This window comes from Pelmatolapia mariae, linkage group LG5 (assembly GCF_036321145.2).
Source record: "Pelmatolapia mariae isolate MD_Pm_ZW linkage group LG5, Pm_UMD_F_2, whole genome shotgun sequence".
In the NCBI taxonomy this organism is placed as follows: Eukaryota; Metazoa; Chordata; class Actinopteri; order Cichliformes; family Cichlidae; genus Pelmatolapia; species Pelmatolapia mariae.
Window position 1 is genome coordinate 13776353 of NC_086231.1, and position 19441 is coordinate 13795793.

At 37.7% G+C, this 19441-nt stretch overlaps 1 protein-coding gene across 2 annotated transcripts in view; it reads right to left on the reverse strand.

Annotated features, from left to right (window-relative positions):
- Positions 1–19441, reverse strand: part of raly (RALY heterogeneous nuclear ribonucleoprotein) — a 122576-nt gene that overhangs the window by 42451 nt on the left and 60684 nt on the right. For both annotated transcript variants that reach the window (XM_063473733.1, XM_063473732.1), the window contains exon 2: positions 1423–1751. In XM_063473733.1, the coding sequence (XP_063329803.1) occupies positions 1423–1678 (256 nt within the window). In that variant the 5' untranslated portion in view covers positions 1679–1751. The remainder of the gene's footprint in view (positions 1–1422; positions 1752–19441) is intronic.

Sequence of the window (19441 nt, forward strand, 5' to 3'; positions counted from 1 at the left end):
ACGTGTGTTAAAATGTACAAAAGCAAACCTCATGGGGCATTTTTAATTGCTGCATAACTGATTTTGTGATGTTACTGACCATGATTCAGGAATATTGTCATATTTGGAATAACAAACTAAATTCATATGATTTAAGAATTCGAGGACTACAGCTTTTTTTTATAGACCTCAGGCTGCCCAAGTCTCCTGAAACCCATTTTAGTGAGTGGTTGTTTTACAGGTGAACTGTTAATTTTACTGTGTCTTAAACTTGCATGATTCTTCTTCTGGTGATTTTCTTTTTTCTGCTGTATTGCACATTTTTTGCATTTTTATGACTCTATTTTTTCAAGCAGTCTGTTAGCAGAGTTAGTCTTTTGACAGTTTCAACATAAACTGTCTTCATGTCATTGCATGTATTGTTTGAGTCTTCTGTTAAAAAGGAAACTGAATCCCCAAGGTAGTGGCCATGCTTAAAACGTGCCTCAGAGAGTGGGAAAACAGACAGGATAAGAGAATGAAAAGATATTTGGTACAGAAAAAGAAGATGGCTTTTATATGATTTCTACAGCAACACACGCACACCTACACAAAAGCTGCAGAGGGGCAGAGAGCATCACTTAGAGGCCCCTTAGCTGTCACAGCTTTATCCTCCATTACACATAAACACACACACACACACACACACACACACACACACACGCACACACACACACACAAAGAGGGAAAGAGTGGAAGAGAGAGACAGAGAGCAAGAGAGAGAGAGTTTTGTTAGTGAAAGAGCAATTAACCTTTCAAACCACTATAAGAACACTAAGATACACACACACACACACACACACACACACACACACACACACACACATACACAGAAACGCTTCTTTCAGTTACACTCATTCACGTACATTCTCGTTCTCGCACACGCCGCACTGAGAGAAGCTATTAAAGAAATGTGCTTGGAGCCCTGCAGTGACTGAGCATAAACCAGTCGAGTTCTTCACACCAGCTCACTGACAGCTCGTCTCTTCCTGCTTCGCCGGGGGACCAGGCAGGGGGAGAAAATCACTCCAACAGCTTAAAGGCACACTCCGCTTAACTGTTTTTGCTCCTCTGATATGGTTTTTTCCACCGCAATAGCAAAAAAAAATATGAGAGAGACAGACAGACTAAAGAAATTGAATGTAATGATGCTTAAGGGTTGTCACAGGTTAGAGAGTTTTTGTAGTCAGAGCTGCTGGATGTTAGTTTTATTATAACAAAACTGTAAATTCTGAAGACATTAATCTATCAATCCTTTTGTGGGTTACAAGCTTCAGCTGAATATCTAATCCAATAGACCAACAGTGTCTTTTCGCAATGTGGAAGTCCTAAAAGTCTCAAGTTTTATTCATCTTTTTTTATTAAGTAAAACTATAATTCACATGCTGTTTCACATCAACTCACCGAGTGTTTGTCCTGCCAGCACCCTGCCGTTCTCCCCAATCACAGCTCCCCTGGCGTGCCTCTCACTGGCGTACTGGACAAAGGCATAGCCCTTGTGCACAGAGCAGCCGAGCACACGGCCATACTTGGAAAAGATGCTCTCAACATCAGACTTCTTGACCACCGCTGTATTCAGGTTGCCAATAAACACCCGTGAGTTGATGGACTTTGGGTCTGTCTTGTTGGTCACATTACTGGTCTGTACCTTCAGTGACATCCTGGAGAGAATGGCGATGGAGGTAAGTGCCAAATGGATGGATTGGAAGGCAGCAATGTAGACAGACAAGTATCTGGAGAGAGAGAAGATACATTTTTAGTTTCAGTGACAGTAATAGAGGACAGCTGCAGGAGTCTCACTGACAGACATTTAAGAATTATTCTCGTAACTGAGCAAAAATAAAAAGCTAAATGCTGATTTCTTTACCAACATTCTTCCCTTTCAACACACTAAAGTCAGGGTAGACTGATCATCAAAAACACAGACAACAGCTGTATATGTATGTATTTCTCCACACAATACCAACCAATTACTCTAGTTATGCTGATTAATTTCTGAATTCTTCTTAAGTTTTTTCCCTCTCCTCCCACTTCTTTTCTACTTCATTAGTCATAAAAATTGGGCCTTTAATTTGAGACTGAAAGTAAATGAGTTTTCTTTGTTGAATAAACAGGCACTCAATCATTATTCATACAGATTTAAAGACATTGGTGCACATGATATGACTCATTACAAGGATTCGAAAGGTTATTTTCTAAAATTCAAAGTTCTTTTTTGCAAAAATTCATCTATACGTATAAACATTTCTTCTTTGATGAAGCTTGTTTTTATTTCTGGATCAGATGATCCTAAACCATTTGTTAGTTATGCTGCTTCAGGCTCAAACCACTGATGGACTTCACCCAATACACTGTGATGCACTGAAGATTTTTTCTGCACTCACCACAGGTTCATATACCACTGCAGGTGTTATTAAATTTTGTCTTCTCCCTCCTATAGTTTGTATTTTGTCCCATTCCCTTATGTAGTCTTTTCTCAGTTTCTGTTTTAACAACAAACTGGCTGCCACACATGTTAACGTTTAAGCAGTTACCTATCTTAGCCATTTGTTACGTTGTCATTAAGGTAGCAGCTAGTGGCTATGACTAATAATTGAGTGATACGGGCTTGCCCATCTGTAGCGTTATAATAGACTGTGTTAATTCAACACATAACAAAATTATATGTGTAGAAAAAAAACCTCAATCTTTTTGCGCTTATCCTTATCAGGGTCCCAGCTACAACTGGCTATAAAAAGTGCTATGTTTTTTGAAGTCCCTGATTGAAGTTGAGAAAAGTCTATCACCAACTGGACAGAATCAGTGGCAGCTACCTTACCTACTCTATTTGGTCACCAACAAAAATATAGTGCGAAGTATAGAAAATAAAAAGGACTGTAGTGGAATGCATTTTCATGGACTAGTATCATTTTGTAGCCTTTTTAAATCCTGTGTTCAAGTTTGAAATTCTAGTATTGTGGCAATTCTAGTGGGAATGCTGACTATTTCTAAAAGGTCCATCACCTGACCATGCACTACTTTCTATAATCCACTCAGTCTTCTTCTTCTTCTTCTTCTATAGATTCATTAACTAAAGAAAATAAATACAACAAATACTGAAAGAACAGCCGATCAGCAATAACTGCAGTAACTAAGCTCTTGTCATTCCTCTAATAAAGTCTTTCACAAAACAGAGACTAAAATTGTATTTACTTATAATTATCTGTGTACTAATTACTAACCACTTCCATAAGTGAAAAGGAAAGAAAAGCTACAGTCTAATATGAATATCTAGAAAAACAATGATAACAAGCAACAATGTTGATCTGATCCAATAAGTTACGATGGCCCAAAATGCAGCTGTTTTATCACGAGACAACCAAAATCGATGACAGAGCAGAATTTGAAAACTAATATAACAAGGATCACGTAGCAATCGCCACCATCTCCGCAAAGTGATCTCCTCCTTTTATCTGTGTTAATAACAGCTGGATAAATGACTAAAATGAAAGATGGAAAAGAAATGACAAATAAGGAAAGTAAAAAACATTTAAAACATAAAAGAAGATTAAGAGGGTCAAAGAAAAAACACTATCAATCAGCAACAGAAGAAGAACGATGAAAAACAGAACAGATGTGTGGACAGTGAAGCATCAAAACAAAGAAGGGGAGAGAAGAGAAATGCTGAGGGCAAAAATAAAAGTACTGGCAGCTCCCAGTGCTATCCCTCAGCCTCCTAGTAGATGCACCTGTGTTTTAAATTTGAAAATCCTAGTGGATTTTCAGAAAAGCTGATCTTGAGGTCAAGGCCATGGGATTTGAACTAGATGCAGCTGTGGTGTCAAATTAAATTCTTTTTTTCAATTTATTGAGTTCTGACCTTATACTTGGGTTCAAGGCCACAGGGATTCACCTATGGTATCAGTTTGAAAATCTTATGTCACCTTGTTCTCGACTTATCATATTTACAAACTTGGGGATCATGCCCCCCGCCCGTCCAAATAATTAAAAAGATTAGGAACACTTTAATCTTTCTTTAGAGTCAAAGTACTGATACTTCTACTGTCCTCCACACCCAAGATTGCTTTGCAAACAGGAACTGCTGATATTTGATTCATACCGGTTAAAAGTTTCCAAAACCAGTGTTAGAGTTTAAGCCCTAAACAAAGCCCTAAGTGAGGAGATCTCAGGTAACTTATCCACCATTGAAGAACTTTTAGCTACTTCTATCACAAACCGCTGTAAAGCTCCAGGAGATCATTGCTCACTTGAAATTGGATTCATCATGGCTTCATTGTACTTGACATTCAGATATAAACTTGGCATTTACAAAAAGCCAAGGGAATCATGCAAATGAGTGAGTGATTTATGTAAACTACTGATAGCAGAGTAGTGGGAGTGAAAACTGACAGATGAGTCAGCAGACAGGAGATGGAAAAATGTAACTTGTTGTTCTGTCAACAATGACATGAAACAGAAGAACTTTGGTACACAGAAAACAGCACTAAGTATAATAGACGAAGGAGCTCAAAGAATTCTGTGGGGGCTGGAAATCCTGCAAAACACCGGAACAATACAAATATTCAAAGCTTTGTCAGACTCATCAAATTATCAAGGTTAGAAAAAACTGCTCAGATCCTGATTTTAAAACTTTTGAGTTATCTTAGACCTTCTGTATGGACATTGGAACACTGGTTAGAACAATGACCCCTCACCCACTGCATATTGTATAATACACAAAGAGGCACAAGTGAATAAAAAAAAAGGTAATTCTGATAAATATGTTGGTGTACACTTTTCTGTAAGCATAACTTTGGTCATAGTATATCTTCTCCTTTCCTCTCTATCAATAGAAATCTCCAGCAGTGAGTTAGAGTTCCAGGAAGCAAGAATTTTTTATGATTCAGCACTGTTGACTGTGTATGTGTGTCTGTGTGTGTGCCTGTGTGAGTTTGGGGGGCATGTTTGCAAGTATTAAACCAAAAAGATTTTTAGTTTCAGACCTGCAACTTGAGAAAAGTTAAAAGGTTAAAAAGTCAAGTAAAACCAACTTCCTTTGTGTACATGTGCGCGTGTGTGTGCATTGATGATCTCTCGTCCTTTTTCCACTGACCTTCCCAGTGACAGAGCTGTCTTAAAACTGATTGGTGAAACTCTAATAAATCAAATCGAGCTTGGCCTTGAGGACCTGTGTGTGTTTATGGATGTGTGTGCATGTGTGTGTGTGCGTGTTTGTTTGTTTTAGAGGTCCACAATTAGTGGACAACAGAATAGTGTTGATCCAGCACATCCAGTGTGTTTATGTGTATGGGTGTGTGTGTGGGGGGGGTGGTAAATGCATTAAGAAGAATGAATGACGACTTTGGTAAATGTAAACATTTTTTGACCCGTTTTGAATTGCACATACATAATAAGGTCAAGGTCCGAACAATATAAAGCACCTAGAGGCAACTGTTGTTGTGAATTGACGCAATATAAATAAAGCCAAATTGCACTGAACTGAATTGAAGTGAAGGTTGGGATTTTATTTATTTATTTTGTTTGCCATTAATATAGTACTACTGTACTCTACTGCAGGAACTTACCAACATCCCACAGATGTAAATTACTACAAAAACGTTTAGGCACTAGAAATGTGTTTATAGTCTTATGCATCCCACAATACCATTAGCAAGGCATTTAACTGGTAATAAGTTCATACTACAGCATGAAAGCAACCAAACCACATAATTATAGTCACAGTATATTTTCAGCAAAAGGAAGACAAAAACCCTCCAGAAAATAATTGATTGACATTGTATGTAGATACTGAAATAGCCTAAAATTACTGAAATAGCTTTCTGGTGCATAACGAGTGTTCCTGTGCTGGTACACATCTTAATATATTCAGTCCAGGAGTCTATGTAGATTGACTTGCTTTTGGAACTATCTTTAAGTAGCTGTTGGAGAATATGCAGCTTTTGGCATTTACACAGTAACTTACTCTTTTAACCCAGAACATTGTGCTTGGTAACATCATGTTCTGAATGAATATTTACATTTACTGCACTTAAATGTATTGATGCATGCGATGATCTTCCCTGAAGACATTCTGTTTAAAGTGTGTCTCCATATTAGCATAAAAGGTTATACAAAAAGTACACAATGCACTATGAAGAGGCTCTCACTGTACTTGGATGAGGGTCATAGGATCAACATTATCAAGCATTAAACAACAAAATGCAAACACATATGTCTCTGCTTATCCTCAAGTTCATTAAGCAAATTAGCATCCTCTATTTGAGTTTTTTGGATCAATGACACATGCATCCGATGAATCTGAGAACTGACTCTAATTTTAATATCAATAATAGCTTTTAAGCTAAAATGAGCTTCAAGGCATAGTTGTTATTTTTTTTTTTTAAACAGTTTGGATCACAACCTTAGTTATTGCAGTGCTTCTGAAAACAAAGTTCTTTTAAGATCACGTCTGAAGATTGCATGTCAGGGATGCATTTTTGCCCCTCAGCCATAAAAGTCAGTTTGAATCTTAGTTACTTCGACCTCAAGGTCAAAGCAAGTTTTCTGAAAATCTTGTGACCAGAGCAATCAACTTCAAAGCTCAGCACATCTGTGTTGAGCAAAGTTGTATAACATTTTTAATGGCAGAGGCGCAGTATTATGAACTGTAATAAAAACAAGAGAAATATTTGAATACAGATTTAGATTCTCAAAAATGAATATTTTACATTTTCTAAGGATGTCACAGTGTTGCCACTGTTGTCAGTTCCTGTGCCTCTGCACACAAAAGTCTTCAAAAGAGCGTCATACTTGCTATCAAAAAGACAAATAAACCTTAGACCAAAACAATACAAGTGTTTCAATGATGTGTCAATGATGTCAATGACTTTTTAGCGCACAGATACACATACTGCATATCCATTTAAAAATATATATACAAAAAAGTAATACTTTTGTTAATTTAAATTTTTGTCATTAATATTTGGAATGTTTACTCTTTTCATCTTGTAGAAATAAGACATTAACCACACTTGACTTATTTCCCTGAAAACTCATGTCATGGCTTGACCACGTGCCCAAAACCTCAAAAAAAACCAAGCATCCATGGTAGGTGCTCTAAAGCAAATGACACAGACTCTGCAATATTAAGCTGACCTTGTGCCAAGTCCAGTGCAGATCAATGAAGTCAAGTCACCCCACAGTAATATGAAATGGACTTACTCCCTGCTCTGTGTGTGCAGGATTAACATGCAGATAAGCTCCCCAGGTTCAACGATTCGCATTCATTAAAATGTCCACCTTCTGAGTCTTGCAAGAGAAAAGCCCAGCTTTACACTAAAATTAGCTTTATTTCCTGAGTGTTTAATTATACCAAAGTTGGACATGTGCACGCACATAACTGTAAAAAAAATCAAAAAAAAAAAAAATCACACAGGATGTTTCTCTTAGTGATCCCATGTGTGCAGGATTAGCAATTAAAGCAAACACCATACGGTAATTGGCTGTGATTATAATGATGGAACAAATGCTATCTCCAGGCACTGTTGGAAATATCATAATTAGGATTTTAGCGCGCACACACACACACACACAAACACACACACACACACAATTTGCATGCATCAAAATCTTGATGCTGATATCAATGATTATTTTTTTACCATTAAGCATAGTTCTGACACAACTGGAAATTTATGGGAATAGATGAGAAAAAAAATCAACTGCAAATAAAACATAAGGCAAATGTCTGAGGCAAGCTGACAAGTTAAATACTGTTGGAAGATTAGGTTTTTAAGGCAGTCACCCTTGGGCCTCAGTGATACACAGTATGATCCATGGCGTGATTTTATATATTTCACCACGGCCATCCTACATTATGTAATTTCCTGTTTGCTCTACATTTGCTGATCTTGGCTTCGTTCAGTGTACCCATGTTTAATTCATGTTACTTTTGTAGATACAGTGCTGTGAAGAAGTATTTGCCCCATACTGATTTCTTATTTTTTTGCATATTTATCACATTTACACTTATATCAAACAAATTTGAATATTAGATAAAGTATACACAAAATGCACTTTTAAAAAATTAAATCATTATTTAAAAGACCTATCAAAATCTAACAGGCCCTATGTGAAAAAGCCCATAGAATAACTATGTATAACTAGTTGTGCCACCCAGTAAGAACTGCACTCAAGTATTTATTTGATAACTGACTCTTTCATACTGCTGAGGAGGGATTTTGGTCCAGTCCTCTTTGAATCCATGTATTCTCTTCTGCTTATCCTTATCAGGGTCACAAGAGGGCTGATATCTATCCCAGCTACCGCGAGACATGGAGTACACTCTGGACAGGTCATCAGCCTGATACATGGCTAACCCAGAGAGCCATTCGCACTTACATTCACACCTATTGGTAACTTAGAATCACTGATTAACTTAACCCCATTAACTGCATGTCTATGGACTGTGGGAGGAAGCCAGAGAACCCATGCAAACACCGGGAGAACATCCAAACAGAAAAGCCCCGGCCTAGTGGTGGAGTCGAACTTAGGACCTTCTTGCTGTGACGCAAAAGCAAGAAGTCTGCGTTTCGATGATCATCAAGATGTTTTTTGGCAAATGTGAGACGAGCTTAGTAAAAAATGTTATTTTTGTTCTGCAGTGGTTTTCACCTTGGAACCCTCCCATGGATGCCATTCTTGCCTAGTCTCTTTCTTGTTGTTGAATCATAAAAACTGACCTTAACTTTGACGAATGAGGCCTACACTTCTATAGATGTAATTTTAAAATCAGTCTAAATGATCAGCAGTTCATTATGTTATGTTTCAAAATCCTTGCCTTACAAATACTGATCATGTGAAGCGCCTGAAAAAGGAAAGAGATGTGCTTTCAGGAAGATCTGTCACAGAAGTGAGTGTGAATTGAAAGAAATTGTGACTCGGAAGGGAGACCACAATGTGAAGTATATCATAAAAAGTTGAATTTCAGTCTGGAAGATGACGGGTGATGCTGCCCCCAGTGAGGAAAGGTCATTTCACCACCAGGGGAGCCAGCAGGGAGAAACACTTCATAATGATAAATAGATGAGACAGCAGCACATTTGGGATTAGAGTTACTTCGACAAACTGTGCTCACAACCCAAGGTGGTAATGCTGTGATAGAAAGAATCACTATGGGCTTACAGTCAATACTCTCACAGTCAGCCCCATGGCTCAAGCTCAGATACGTTCACAAACATTATTGACCTTTAAAACTATAAAGATGGCTTCTGCATCTCCAGAGCTTTGCATTATAGAGAAAACAGGTCTCTCTTTCTCTATAAAAGAGAGAGACCTGTCATGATGGTTATGGGAAAAAAAGTACTGAAAAACAAGCAAAAATGATTGTTATTTCCTTATTTAGCAACTTCTATTTGGTGATATAGCTTTGTCCAAACAGTTCCCAAGAGATCACTTTACACCTTTCCAAGTAAATTTCAAGAATAGAAGAAGAGAGCCTGAGGCATTGAGGCCCCCATACAGTAGAATAAGACATCATAATGACAGACATGACATGATTCAGATATAGCATAAAAAAGAGGAGGTTGCAAAGGGCTTTCGGGTTTGAAGCAGCTATGGGCAGTTTAAAGCAGTTTACACAGCGGCCCTCGAGAAGATCTGCCAATCGGTTGTTTGGAAGAACATCAGTTTAGCCATCGGCTGATCTGGGCTTTGGAGTTGCCAGGCTTGCAGATTAGCTTAGCTCTCCTCCTTTTAAATGATACATTTAACAAAAGATTATATGAGTACAAATATGTATAGAATAACGTATACAGTAAACTAATCGTGTATGACTTTTGCGCTGCAAGAAGTTCTGCAATGAGGATCAAACTCTTCATGATGCCACTGGCTAATAAAGTAGCAGGAGATACTAAACCTAAGACTGTTACAATTTTGTCTCAGTTATCAAACTAATATTAACCTTAAACCTAAGAGTAAATCACAGATAGCAGCATAAAACATAGAAGAAAGGGAAGAAATAGGATAATGAAATCTGTGAGAATAAGTATTAATTGCACAGGAAGTGATAGATTATTGGACCAAAGTGTAATCTGTTTTTGACAGCCATGCACAACAACACTGCAAGTAACTTAAATACAATTCATATTGCCCATTTCAGTATCGCTCCTGCTCTCATCTGTCTTCAGTAGTTACCCATCCGTGTAATGACTCCAGGATATAATGCTATAATGCCAGACTGTAGGGAAAGGCCCTCGGGCAGAGTTTAAGATAAAAGGTGACCAGCATATTTGCAGTTAATGCCTCACAGCTGTTGAGCTCATTTCTGGGTAACCGAGGATTGCAAACTCAAGACATTTAAATCACCTCTAATCACATTAGTCCTATTTTTTTTAAAGTTTCTGTTTAGTAGCTAACCACCTATACAGTTGGTGGGTGTAAGATTGCACACATGAGTCTACTGAAACCCAGAGCAGTTTCCCTGCAATAAATCCTACTTCTGAGCTGCTTATGTCGGTATGACAGATTCTATGCCAATTTCTGAGACAGTAGTTAAACATTTATACAGTGCACCCCACCAAACAGCATGGTACAGATTTAGACAGTTAATGATTATCAAACAGCAGTGGGAAGACTTTTGAGGTGGAGCTGGTATTCGACTCATTGGGTACGTATGAAAGAAGGATCTGAACTTTTTGAACTGCCAAGGACAGTGTCTTAACCCTTTTTAGTGAATACAGCTAATTTGTTGCTCTGTGCATTTGTTGCTGTGTGTGTGTGTGTGTGTGTGTGTGTGTGTGTGTGTGTGTGTGTGTGTGTGTGAGAGAGAGGGAAAGAGAAAGGAAACATATGTGTTTGTCAGAGATAACAAGACAAAACTGGACTAATGTGGTAAAATGAAGAATCCCCCCCCACACACACACACACACACACACACACACACACACACACACACACACACACACACACACACACACAGACAGGGTGATACACTGTCATGGTGTGTATGAGATGTGCCCATTAAATAACAGGAAAAGGTTTATTTAAGTCAAACCAGCCTTTGGCTCATTATTTATTAGCCACAACCCATGTTGAATATGTTGAACATTTGACCTTCAAGCAGAGGCTGGCAATTATTTTCTTCCCTTGCGCTCTCTTGGACGCACATATGTTTGGACTTGAATGGATGATGTGTTCCACAGGCATAAGGAATATTTCCATCACTCTCTCCCTCTTGTTCTCTCTCTAGCATATATACACATATATCTCACACACACACACACACACACACACTTACATGTTTTCAGTAGATTAGCTAAATCTGGTGAATGTAACATTTGATGAGTGCATGAGCTCAAATCTAAACAAGAGTATTTGTAGTGATGCATATACAGAACCACGCGTTAAACTTTGACACAAAAAACAACCTTGGTAGCTAGTTGAAATTCCTTCATTGGAGATGTTTTTTTCCCTACGCAGTCCATTCATAAAGCCCAAGACCTTATGACACAAGTACCCATACAGCCCCAAATGTACACAGAATTGTTGCTTGAGGTAACAGCTGTGGCTGGATGTGAGGATAAACTCAGATCCTTGAAAGGCACAGAGACATGCACTTTCACTTGGGTTTTTGGCTTGATGTATAACTGAAGAGTCAAGCTGCACCCCCGAGCGAGGCTAGAGGCTGGGCTAAAACACACACTTGCACATACACACCAGTTCACACTTCACACATAAATCTGCATGGAAATGAAGACTGGAAATTCACAAACAATCATGAAAATTACATGTTAAGAGCCTAACTCAAAGAAATGCAAATAGCTTATTAAAAATGACAATAAAACAAAAACTCACATCTTTGTACTTGATACACGTTTAATCTGACCTGGTTTATTTTGAACTTGGCCATTACAGCTAAATGCCTAGCCCTACCTTACCTTACCCTAATTTGACCAAGTGTAATTTCAACCCTAAAAACAGCCTTTAAAAGTCTTTTTGAAGGAAGAACTGGCCAAACATCACACACTAGGTCAAAAATTCAACATTTCTCTTCATAGATAGCTCACGTTCTAATTTGGAATCACCATGGAGTCTTGAATGAAAACAAAGTAAAATTCTCATAACTTTTTACCAAAGCACTGTAAGTTAAGCTCAAGTTTTCAGTTTGAGAAGTGAAGGATAAAAACAACACTGTCTATTTAAGCTAATGCAATCCATCTCCATCTCTACCCTTTTGCTTTTTTCTTGGGCTCTTTCTTTAGCCCTGTTTGTCATTCCTTCTCCTAACGCCACTTTCCCCCTCATTGTTTTACCAACAGATCAGCACAGAGCCAAGTGACTGATGCCACTTCAAGTCCCAGCAGCCTACAAGCTGCATACATGTATAATCACTGAGATTTGGTGAACTGTGCAGAGAAATGTGGCTTTTGAGTCCAGAGCAAGAGAGGAAAACAGGGAGAGCCCATTTATCTGTTACTATAGAAACAGTATCGCGTTAGACTATAACCTGAGTATGATAAATATACTATGGATATGAAGTCCATTCAGGATTCATTACACTTCACTGCAGTCAGAATCTTAAACATTTACAGTAGACATCCAAAAACCACATACAAGTTGAGTTGATCACAACAAACCATTTCTGGCCTCTGACTCTTCCAGTTAGGGTAGAGTCAAAGGCCAGTGAAATTTATATCACAAACCATTTTGTTCAAGTTAGAGAAAGAATGCAGCCGCCCACCTGATGCTTTTCTTCAAAACTTTTGGTGGTGCAATAAAAGTGTGACGGTTGCCTTTTCTACTCTTACTGGAAGAAGACAGTATCTACCCACTGCTTGTCAAAAATTGTCAGGAAAAGTGAACATAAAAAAAATAAATAAAAAATGACTGAAAAAAATAGTACACAATTAAAAGAATTGAATGCAATGCATGAATGAATGTTTGAAAGCATGTATAGCAGAGGTGGGCAACTGCAGGCTTCAAGGGCCGGTGTCCTGCAGGTTTTAGCTAGCACCCTGGGTTAACACACCTGAATCAAATGATTAGTTCATTACCAGGCATCTGGAGAACTTCAAGACATGTTGAGGAGGTAATTTATCCATTTAAATCAGATGGGTTGGATCAAGGACACATCTAAACCCTACAGGACACCAGTCCTTGAGCCCTGGAGTTGCCCACCCCTGTTGTATAGCATAAATTGGGGGTATTGAGTGAGGTTCAGTGAATTGATGCATATAGTATTTGGCTGTGCTACACATTTCTTTAAAGGCAAGTTAAAGGAATTATATGCTGATGAGCTGAAGAAGGCTACTTTAGTTTTGTTAATCTGCCACCCAGCTAGTTTAATATAATAAATATGTCATACAAATTATAATTTAATTATCTTCATCTTCAGTATGAATGTGTTAATAACTAAAAAAAGTGGCTCAAAAATTAGTTTTAAGGGAGGTGCTCATCAGAACTACAAGCTGGGTTAGTATAGCTGTCATGGTTTGCAGGAATCTGACCCAAACTATAGACTCAAAACAAAAGTTAAAAGAACACAAAAACTAGCCTTTATTAAGGTTGGCTGCAGAGAGTACAAAAAAACTCAAACAGGCATGAGACAATGAAGCAGTAACAACCAGTGCAGGCTAACACAACAAGCACACACAACAAATAAACACAAGAGCAGGGCTATATATACATACAGAGACACTGAGGGTAATCAGGGAACAAGAGGATACAAGTGGGAAATGACGAACAGCTGAATCTAATCAATACAAATGACACAAAGGAAATACAACTAACAACAAGGAACAGAAGACGGAGGACTATGTAAGTACAACTGGAAATAACTAAATGAAATACTGAACACAGAGATGACAATTTGACATTAAGATATAAGAAGGTATATGTGAGGGAAGAATAAACAAAAACACAAGAAATCAATTATTTACACCACGAAGTGCATAAGCCTGAACACTAAATCAGAAGGGTATAAACTAAATATCAAAATGGAAAAAGAATAAAAAAAAAAAAATCATGACATTTGTAATTAGCATCAGTTTTTATTTTTATTTGTTTAGAGTCTTTGGGTGATTTCTAAGTTGTCTCATTTCTGTTTAGTTTTCATTTAAAAAAAATATTTACTTTCATTTCAGCTTTTATTAGATTTTAAAACCACATAAGGTGTTACAATAAAAACACTTGACTCACAGTCATGTAGTCATCCCTGTCTGAATAAGCATACTGTATGCAGCAAAACCTTCTAATTGCGAATTGATTTGACCAAAATGACTAAAGAACTTTTACAAAATACATTAACTGTATTCAGCTGTTGTGATTCAGCACTAAATGAAAGGCTTGAGAACACGTGGCATAGACTGTAATTCTTATTGTGAGAATTGCCGTCAGTAATACAGTCTGATGACGCAAGACTTGTTTGTATATCAACTTTTGTTTCAGTTGTTAACATATTCAGGACTAGCCAGTAAATTCTGTGGAGCGAGAGAGCTGCAATGAATAATAGATGTATTTTGGAAAATGAGTGGGATCCTTTAATTTCTTAAAGGAAAATAAACAAAATGGATAATTTAACAATTACCAGAAAACTCTTGTTGCCTTTCCTCCAGTCTGACTCTGCCTTGTTTGGTTTTTACGACTTTCATAGTAAAGGAAAACACTACTCTAACACCACTCTAAACTCGGTGGTAGGGTACCTTTCATTTTTGGCCTCATTTTGTTGTTTGGTGGTTTGTTTTCTTCAGGCAACAGGGACCACAATAAGCACATTACAGCCTTTCATCATAAAATAATTTCTGGAGTGCTTTGAACATCACACTGTGATGATGTATGTTTAATATTTTAAAAGCAGCTTCAGGGTTTTGGGCACCATATTTCAATAGTTTCCAAAGTATAGATAGTTCTCATTTTACAGTGTCCAACCAAATTGAACTTCCTAGAAACAAACACCATTACTTGCAAGAGCACGGCATTGTTATTTGCTATGTATCTGACGTTATTTGAAATTCACTGTAAAAACACTGTAAAAAGATTTTCTGGCAAAAAATGTGCTTAATTTGAAGAAGAAAAACACCAGCAAACTGCTATAAATCCCAGTGCTGAGGTCTCACTGAGTAAGCCATTTAATAAACCACTAAATACTGGCCACTGGAGCATGCTGTCTTTGTATAGAACAATTTGAGATGTACATGTAAGTGTGTGAGTGCAGGGATTAAATGAATGCATTGCTTTTATCCTTACTGTTGTCATTTGATTGAATTTCCTCACCATATTCATTGGGATGCACTTCGTCCAATCCTGCAATAGGTTTAAAAAGATTTCCCTTACAACCATGAACATATTGTCACACAAAAGTCTTTTAAGTCCAAGTTTCTTTGACTTAAATTAATATAAAATAAACTCCCCACAATTTTAGAGACGAAATGGACAGTCCAAGTCCAGTCAGGCCTCGAGCAAAACAATACAACGGGCAAGGAAAACAGAACAAGAAAAAAGGTAAGTTCCTTCAGACATACCGTATCTCTGCAGTGTAGAGAGACCTATTGCTGAGGCACAATTAACTGTTGCAACAAATAAAGTTACAACAACACTAGCTTCATCAAGTTTACACTAACTACCTGCAAACTCTACTTAGCACTGTGTGACCTTTTAGGTAGCAGAGAGCTGACGCATCCAGAATGGACAGGGATTTTCTATGACCTGTGCTGAGCACCATCAAAACCTTATATAACATTTTCTGTCAAATGACAAGTTATGCCAGTTCTCCACATCTATTTCTCTACAAATTAGCCGGTCATTCCCAAGCCCCCTGGATTTTTATTTGTACATTTATTTTAGACAAAGGATACAACCTTGTAAACCTACTGCTTCCATTAACAATTTAATAATAAAAATTGCTTTAAAAAAACTTATCCCATACAATATTCCCACACAATGGCGATTATTTGATGTCCAGCGCCCTTTGCAAGAAGATCTATTACTTATTGTCACATTTTTTTTAATTCTGCAAAACACTAAATAAGAAAGGCAAGTAAGAAATGAATGAAATAAAAGAATGAAGTTACAGAAGCTCCATGTGTTTGGTAAGAGACAAGGATTCTGACGATATTACAGCTTCTAATGGTGATAGTTACATGTTCGACAGCCCACCGTTCACCACTGGCTTCATCACAGATAAGTCTTCAATTCCCACTCAGGGCAACATTAGCTGTCTCCACTGCCTCCACAGGTTGCCTATAAATCATTGCCATGCAGGCCAACAAGGCAGTAATAGAGACAGATAGTCCCTCTTAGACTGCATTAATGAACTGTTGTTCCTGGAACCAGGGAAGCCAATGAACGGATCAATACTGCATTGTTTTCTGCTCTGCAATCACTGCAGACTCAACATCTGTTCACTACGAGCTCAGGTAGGCAATTAATAAGAGGGCAACCTACGTTTCATTAAATAAAAAATTTATAGATCCTCAAGAATGAATGTATCCGCCTCCATTTTGAGCTGACTAGAGGTGGAATGACTGTAGTCCAACTTTCCTATTCGGGCTGCATTTATCTGCTCATTTCACTTTTTTCAGTTCCAGCATTCATGATGATATTTTTAAAAATGCACAAGTGTACACAAAATTCCAGTTAATTTGCAGCTCAAGCACAAGCTTGAGAATCAGCATATATCAAACATTTAAATCAACTTTCCCAATAAATACTGAATGAATTACTGTCTATTTTAGGTCTTTCTAGAGAACCTTTTACATTTTTTATCACAATGCAGCAGATAATTTTCTAAACCAATACAGACCCACACATCATCAATAATCAAGGTTCTGCTAATTGATTTTTCTGATACCCTGAAGAAGTGAATCAATACCAATAGCTATACTAGTTAAAATGTAAATGACAAAAAGTCAGTAAAAAAAGTCCTATTTTTTGTCTTCTTTAACTAATCTACCAACTTCATAATTCTTCATAATTTTGTGATTCACCTTTTTTTTTCTTTTTCATCTCCTGTAATGTCTGCTGTTCCCTCCCTGACTTTCCCTTCTTTCTTCCTTTCCTTCCTTATTATCCCTCCTTTTTCTCGTCTAACATCCCCTAGAGTTCTTGTTTCACAGAACCCTCTCCTTTTTCTTCTCTCCCCTCTCCATTTGATTATCTACCCTTTAAACCTCTGCTCTTTTCACCCACCGATTTTCCCTGTCTCCCCTTTTCAGGACTTTTTAATTGCATTTCATTCTCTCTTCCTCCGTTTTCCCTTTCCTACTCCAGTGTTCTCTTCTTTTCATTCTTTTCTTTCACACTGTCGCAACTCTTCTTCCTTCTGCACCTTCCCTTTCTCCTCCATCCTCATCATCATCCCTCCTCTTCCTCCCTCCCTTGTATCCCCTCCCCTCTCTCTCACAGCATTTCCTGAATTCCTTGTTCTCCAGATGATGAACGACTGGTTGTTCCACTCATCCATCTACCGGGCAGCCTCATCTATCTATCTACTGCCTGCCCCCACACACACACACACTCACACACACGGCATATAAAAAACCCCACAAACATGCACACTGGAACACACAACCAACATGAAACCCAGACACAAACTGAAAGTGTCTACAATGAAATGAAGTGTATTTGAATATACTTGGCCCTGCACACAAACATGCAAACACACACACATGTATATATCCTCCCTCAGGATGTGTCAGTACAGCTTCTGATTAAAGAGCCTCTATAGAAAATCAATACTTCTTTCATTACAGCCTTACCTCTCTTTGTCTCTCTCTCTCTCTTTCTCTTTCTCCACCTTCAGTCCTTTTCTCTCCATCAAGGCTTCTCTGCCTCATCCCTCCAGCTCTTCACTTTGCTTTGTTTCAAAAATGTTTTATTGTAAAAGCATTGGAGTGGAGTACAACAAATTGACTGTTGACAAATCATAATATACAAACTGCTGTACAATATAATCAAGTAAATAAAAGCATGAGTTCAGTTGTGCAGTTTTTATTGATTTAATATCAAGTTGTACTTGTACCAAGTTCCTCAAAAAGTAGACCTTACTCTTAGGTCGTATAATGAAAAAAATGGCCCTTTTTCACAGCAAGCCAACAAACCATTTGAAATCACTCCCGATTTAAAGTTGCTCTTCTTTGTCCATCAGAAGAATGAAGGACTAAAAGCATAATAATTCTTCACAACTGAGGCGCCAGGAAATGAGACACAACAACATCATCATCTTTTAGTCTGTCTATTGATAAAATTAAATCATCGAACCAATAAATAAATACATCCATTGCTCTTCCTGCTTGGTAAACAACCATATCATCAAAGTGCCACACCTCCAGTGCATAATGCAGGGTCTTCCATATAAACTCTAAGCCACCACCATTCTCACAAGCTGAGTAGTGTTTAACATGAAAACCAGTCTAACCATAATGTTTAAGAATTGCAGTGTACTCCTTTTAGAGCCAAATTAAGATGAAATTTTTTTATATATTTATCAACTTGAATTAGCAGCTTAGCAACCAGTTTGCCTCCTATGGTCAGCTGTAAGCTTTTTATTGAACCCCTTATCTCTCAGTTCATGTTACATTCATAGCTGAATAAAATAACCCTGGTTCTTTATTTGTAATTCAATTTCTTTTCACTAGACATTGTTCAAGGGGGCACAGGAGTAGAACATATTTTAACCTGTTATTTCACGTGTAGCTTTGTGGTAGTCATATAATAAATATTAGTAAAAAATGTAAGCAGTAGTGAACCGATTAATTAGATGTGATCAGACATTATCAAATTATTCTGAAAATGCTTTAGTTTTAAGTCAAAAGTGTGTCTTGTGGCTTGACCATAGTGATGGCCGTTGAGGGTCATGTCAGTGTGGTAACTACTGCGCTTTTATCAAAGTGAGCGGAAATATTTTACATGGCCACAGAAATACACCTGAGTATGCCGAGGTCTGTGTCCTTGATTAATAAAAGTACAGTCATAAATACCTTATAATTTATATACATATGATTTATGTCTAAACTGATTTCTTTCTTGTGTGTTACTTGTTTTTCACCACCTTCACCTTTGCAGTTGTGGATTATGGGATCAACACTTAAGGAGGAAATACTAATAAATGACAAAGGGGCTTTCGCACAAAATAAGGGGGGGTGTTTAATTCAGCCCCCTAGAGGAGATTAAGGACTGAGCTGTTAAAATCCGTCCGCTCTGGATTTGTCTGGTAAAATAACATGTACTCCAAACCTTGCATCAATTGGGATGGAATTTATGCTGTAGTGATCTGTTTTAACATATTTCCATGACAGAGTGCGGGTTTTTTAAGCGTTTCTTCTAAGCACTGACAGAAGACACTACAGCTGAGTGTGGGTTTTGCAGGTTACAGATGCATCACAATCTTCCCATCAAACAAATGAACTGAAAAGTAGGAGTTTTGTGTTTGATTTGCTTCATTACCACA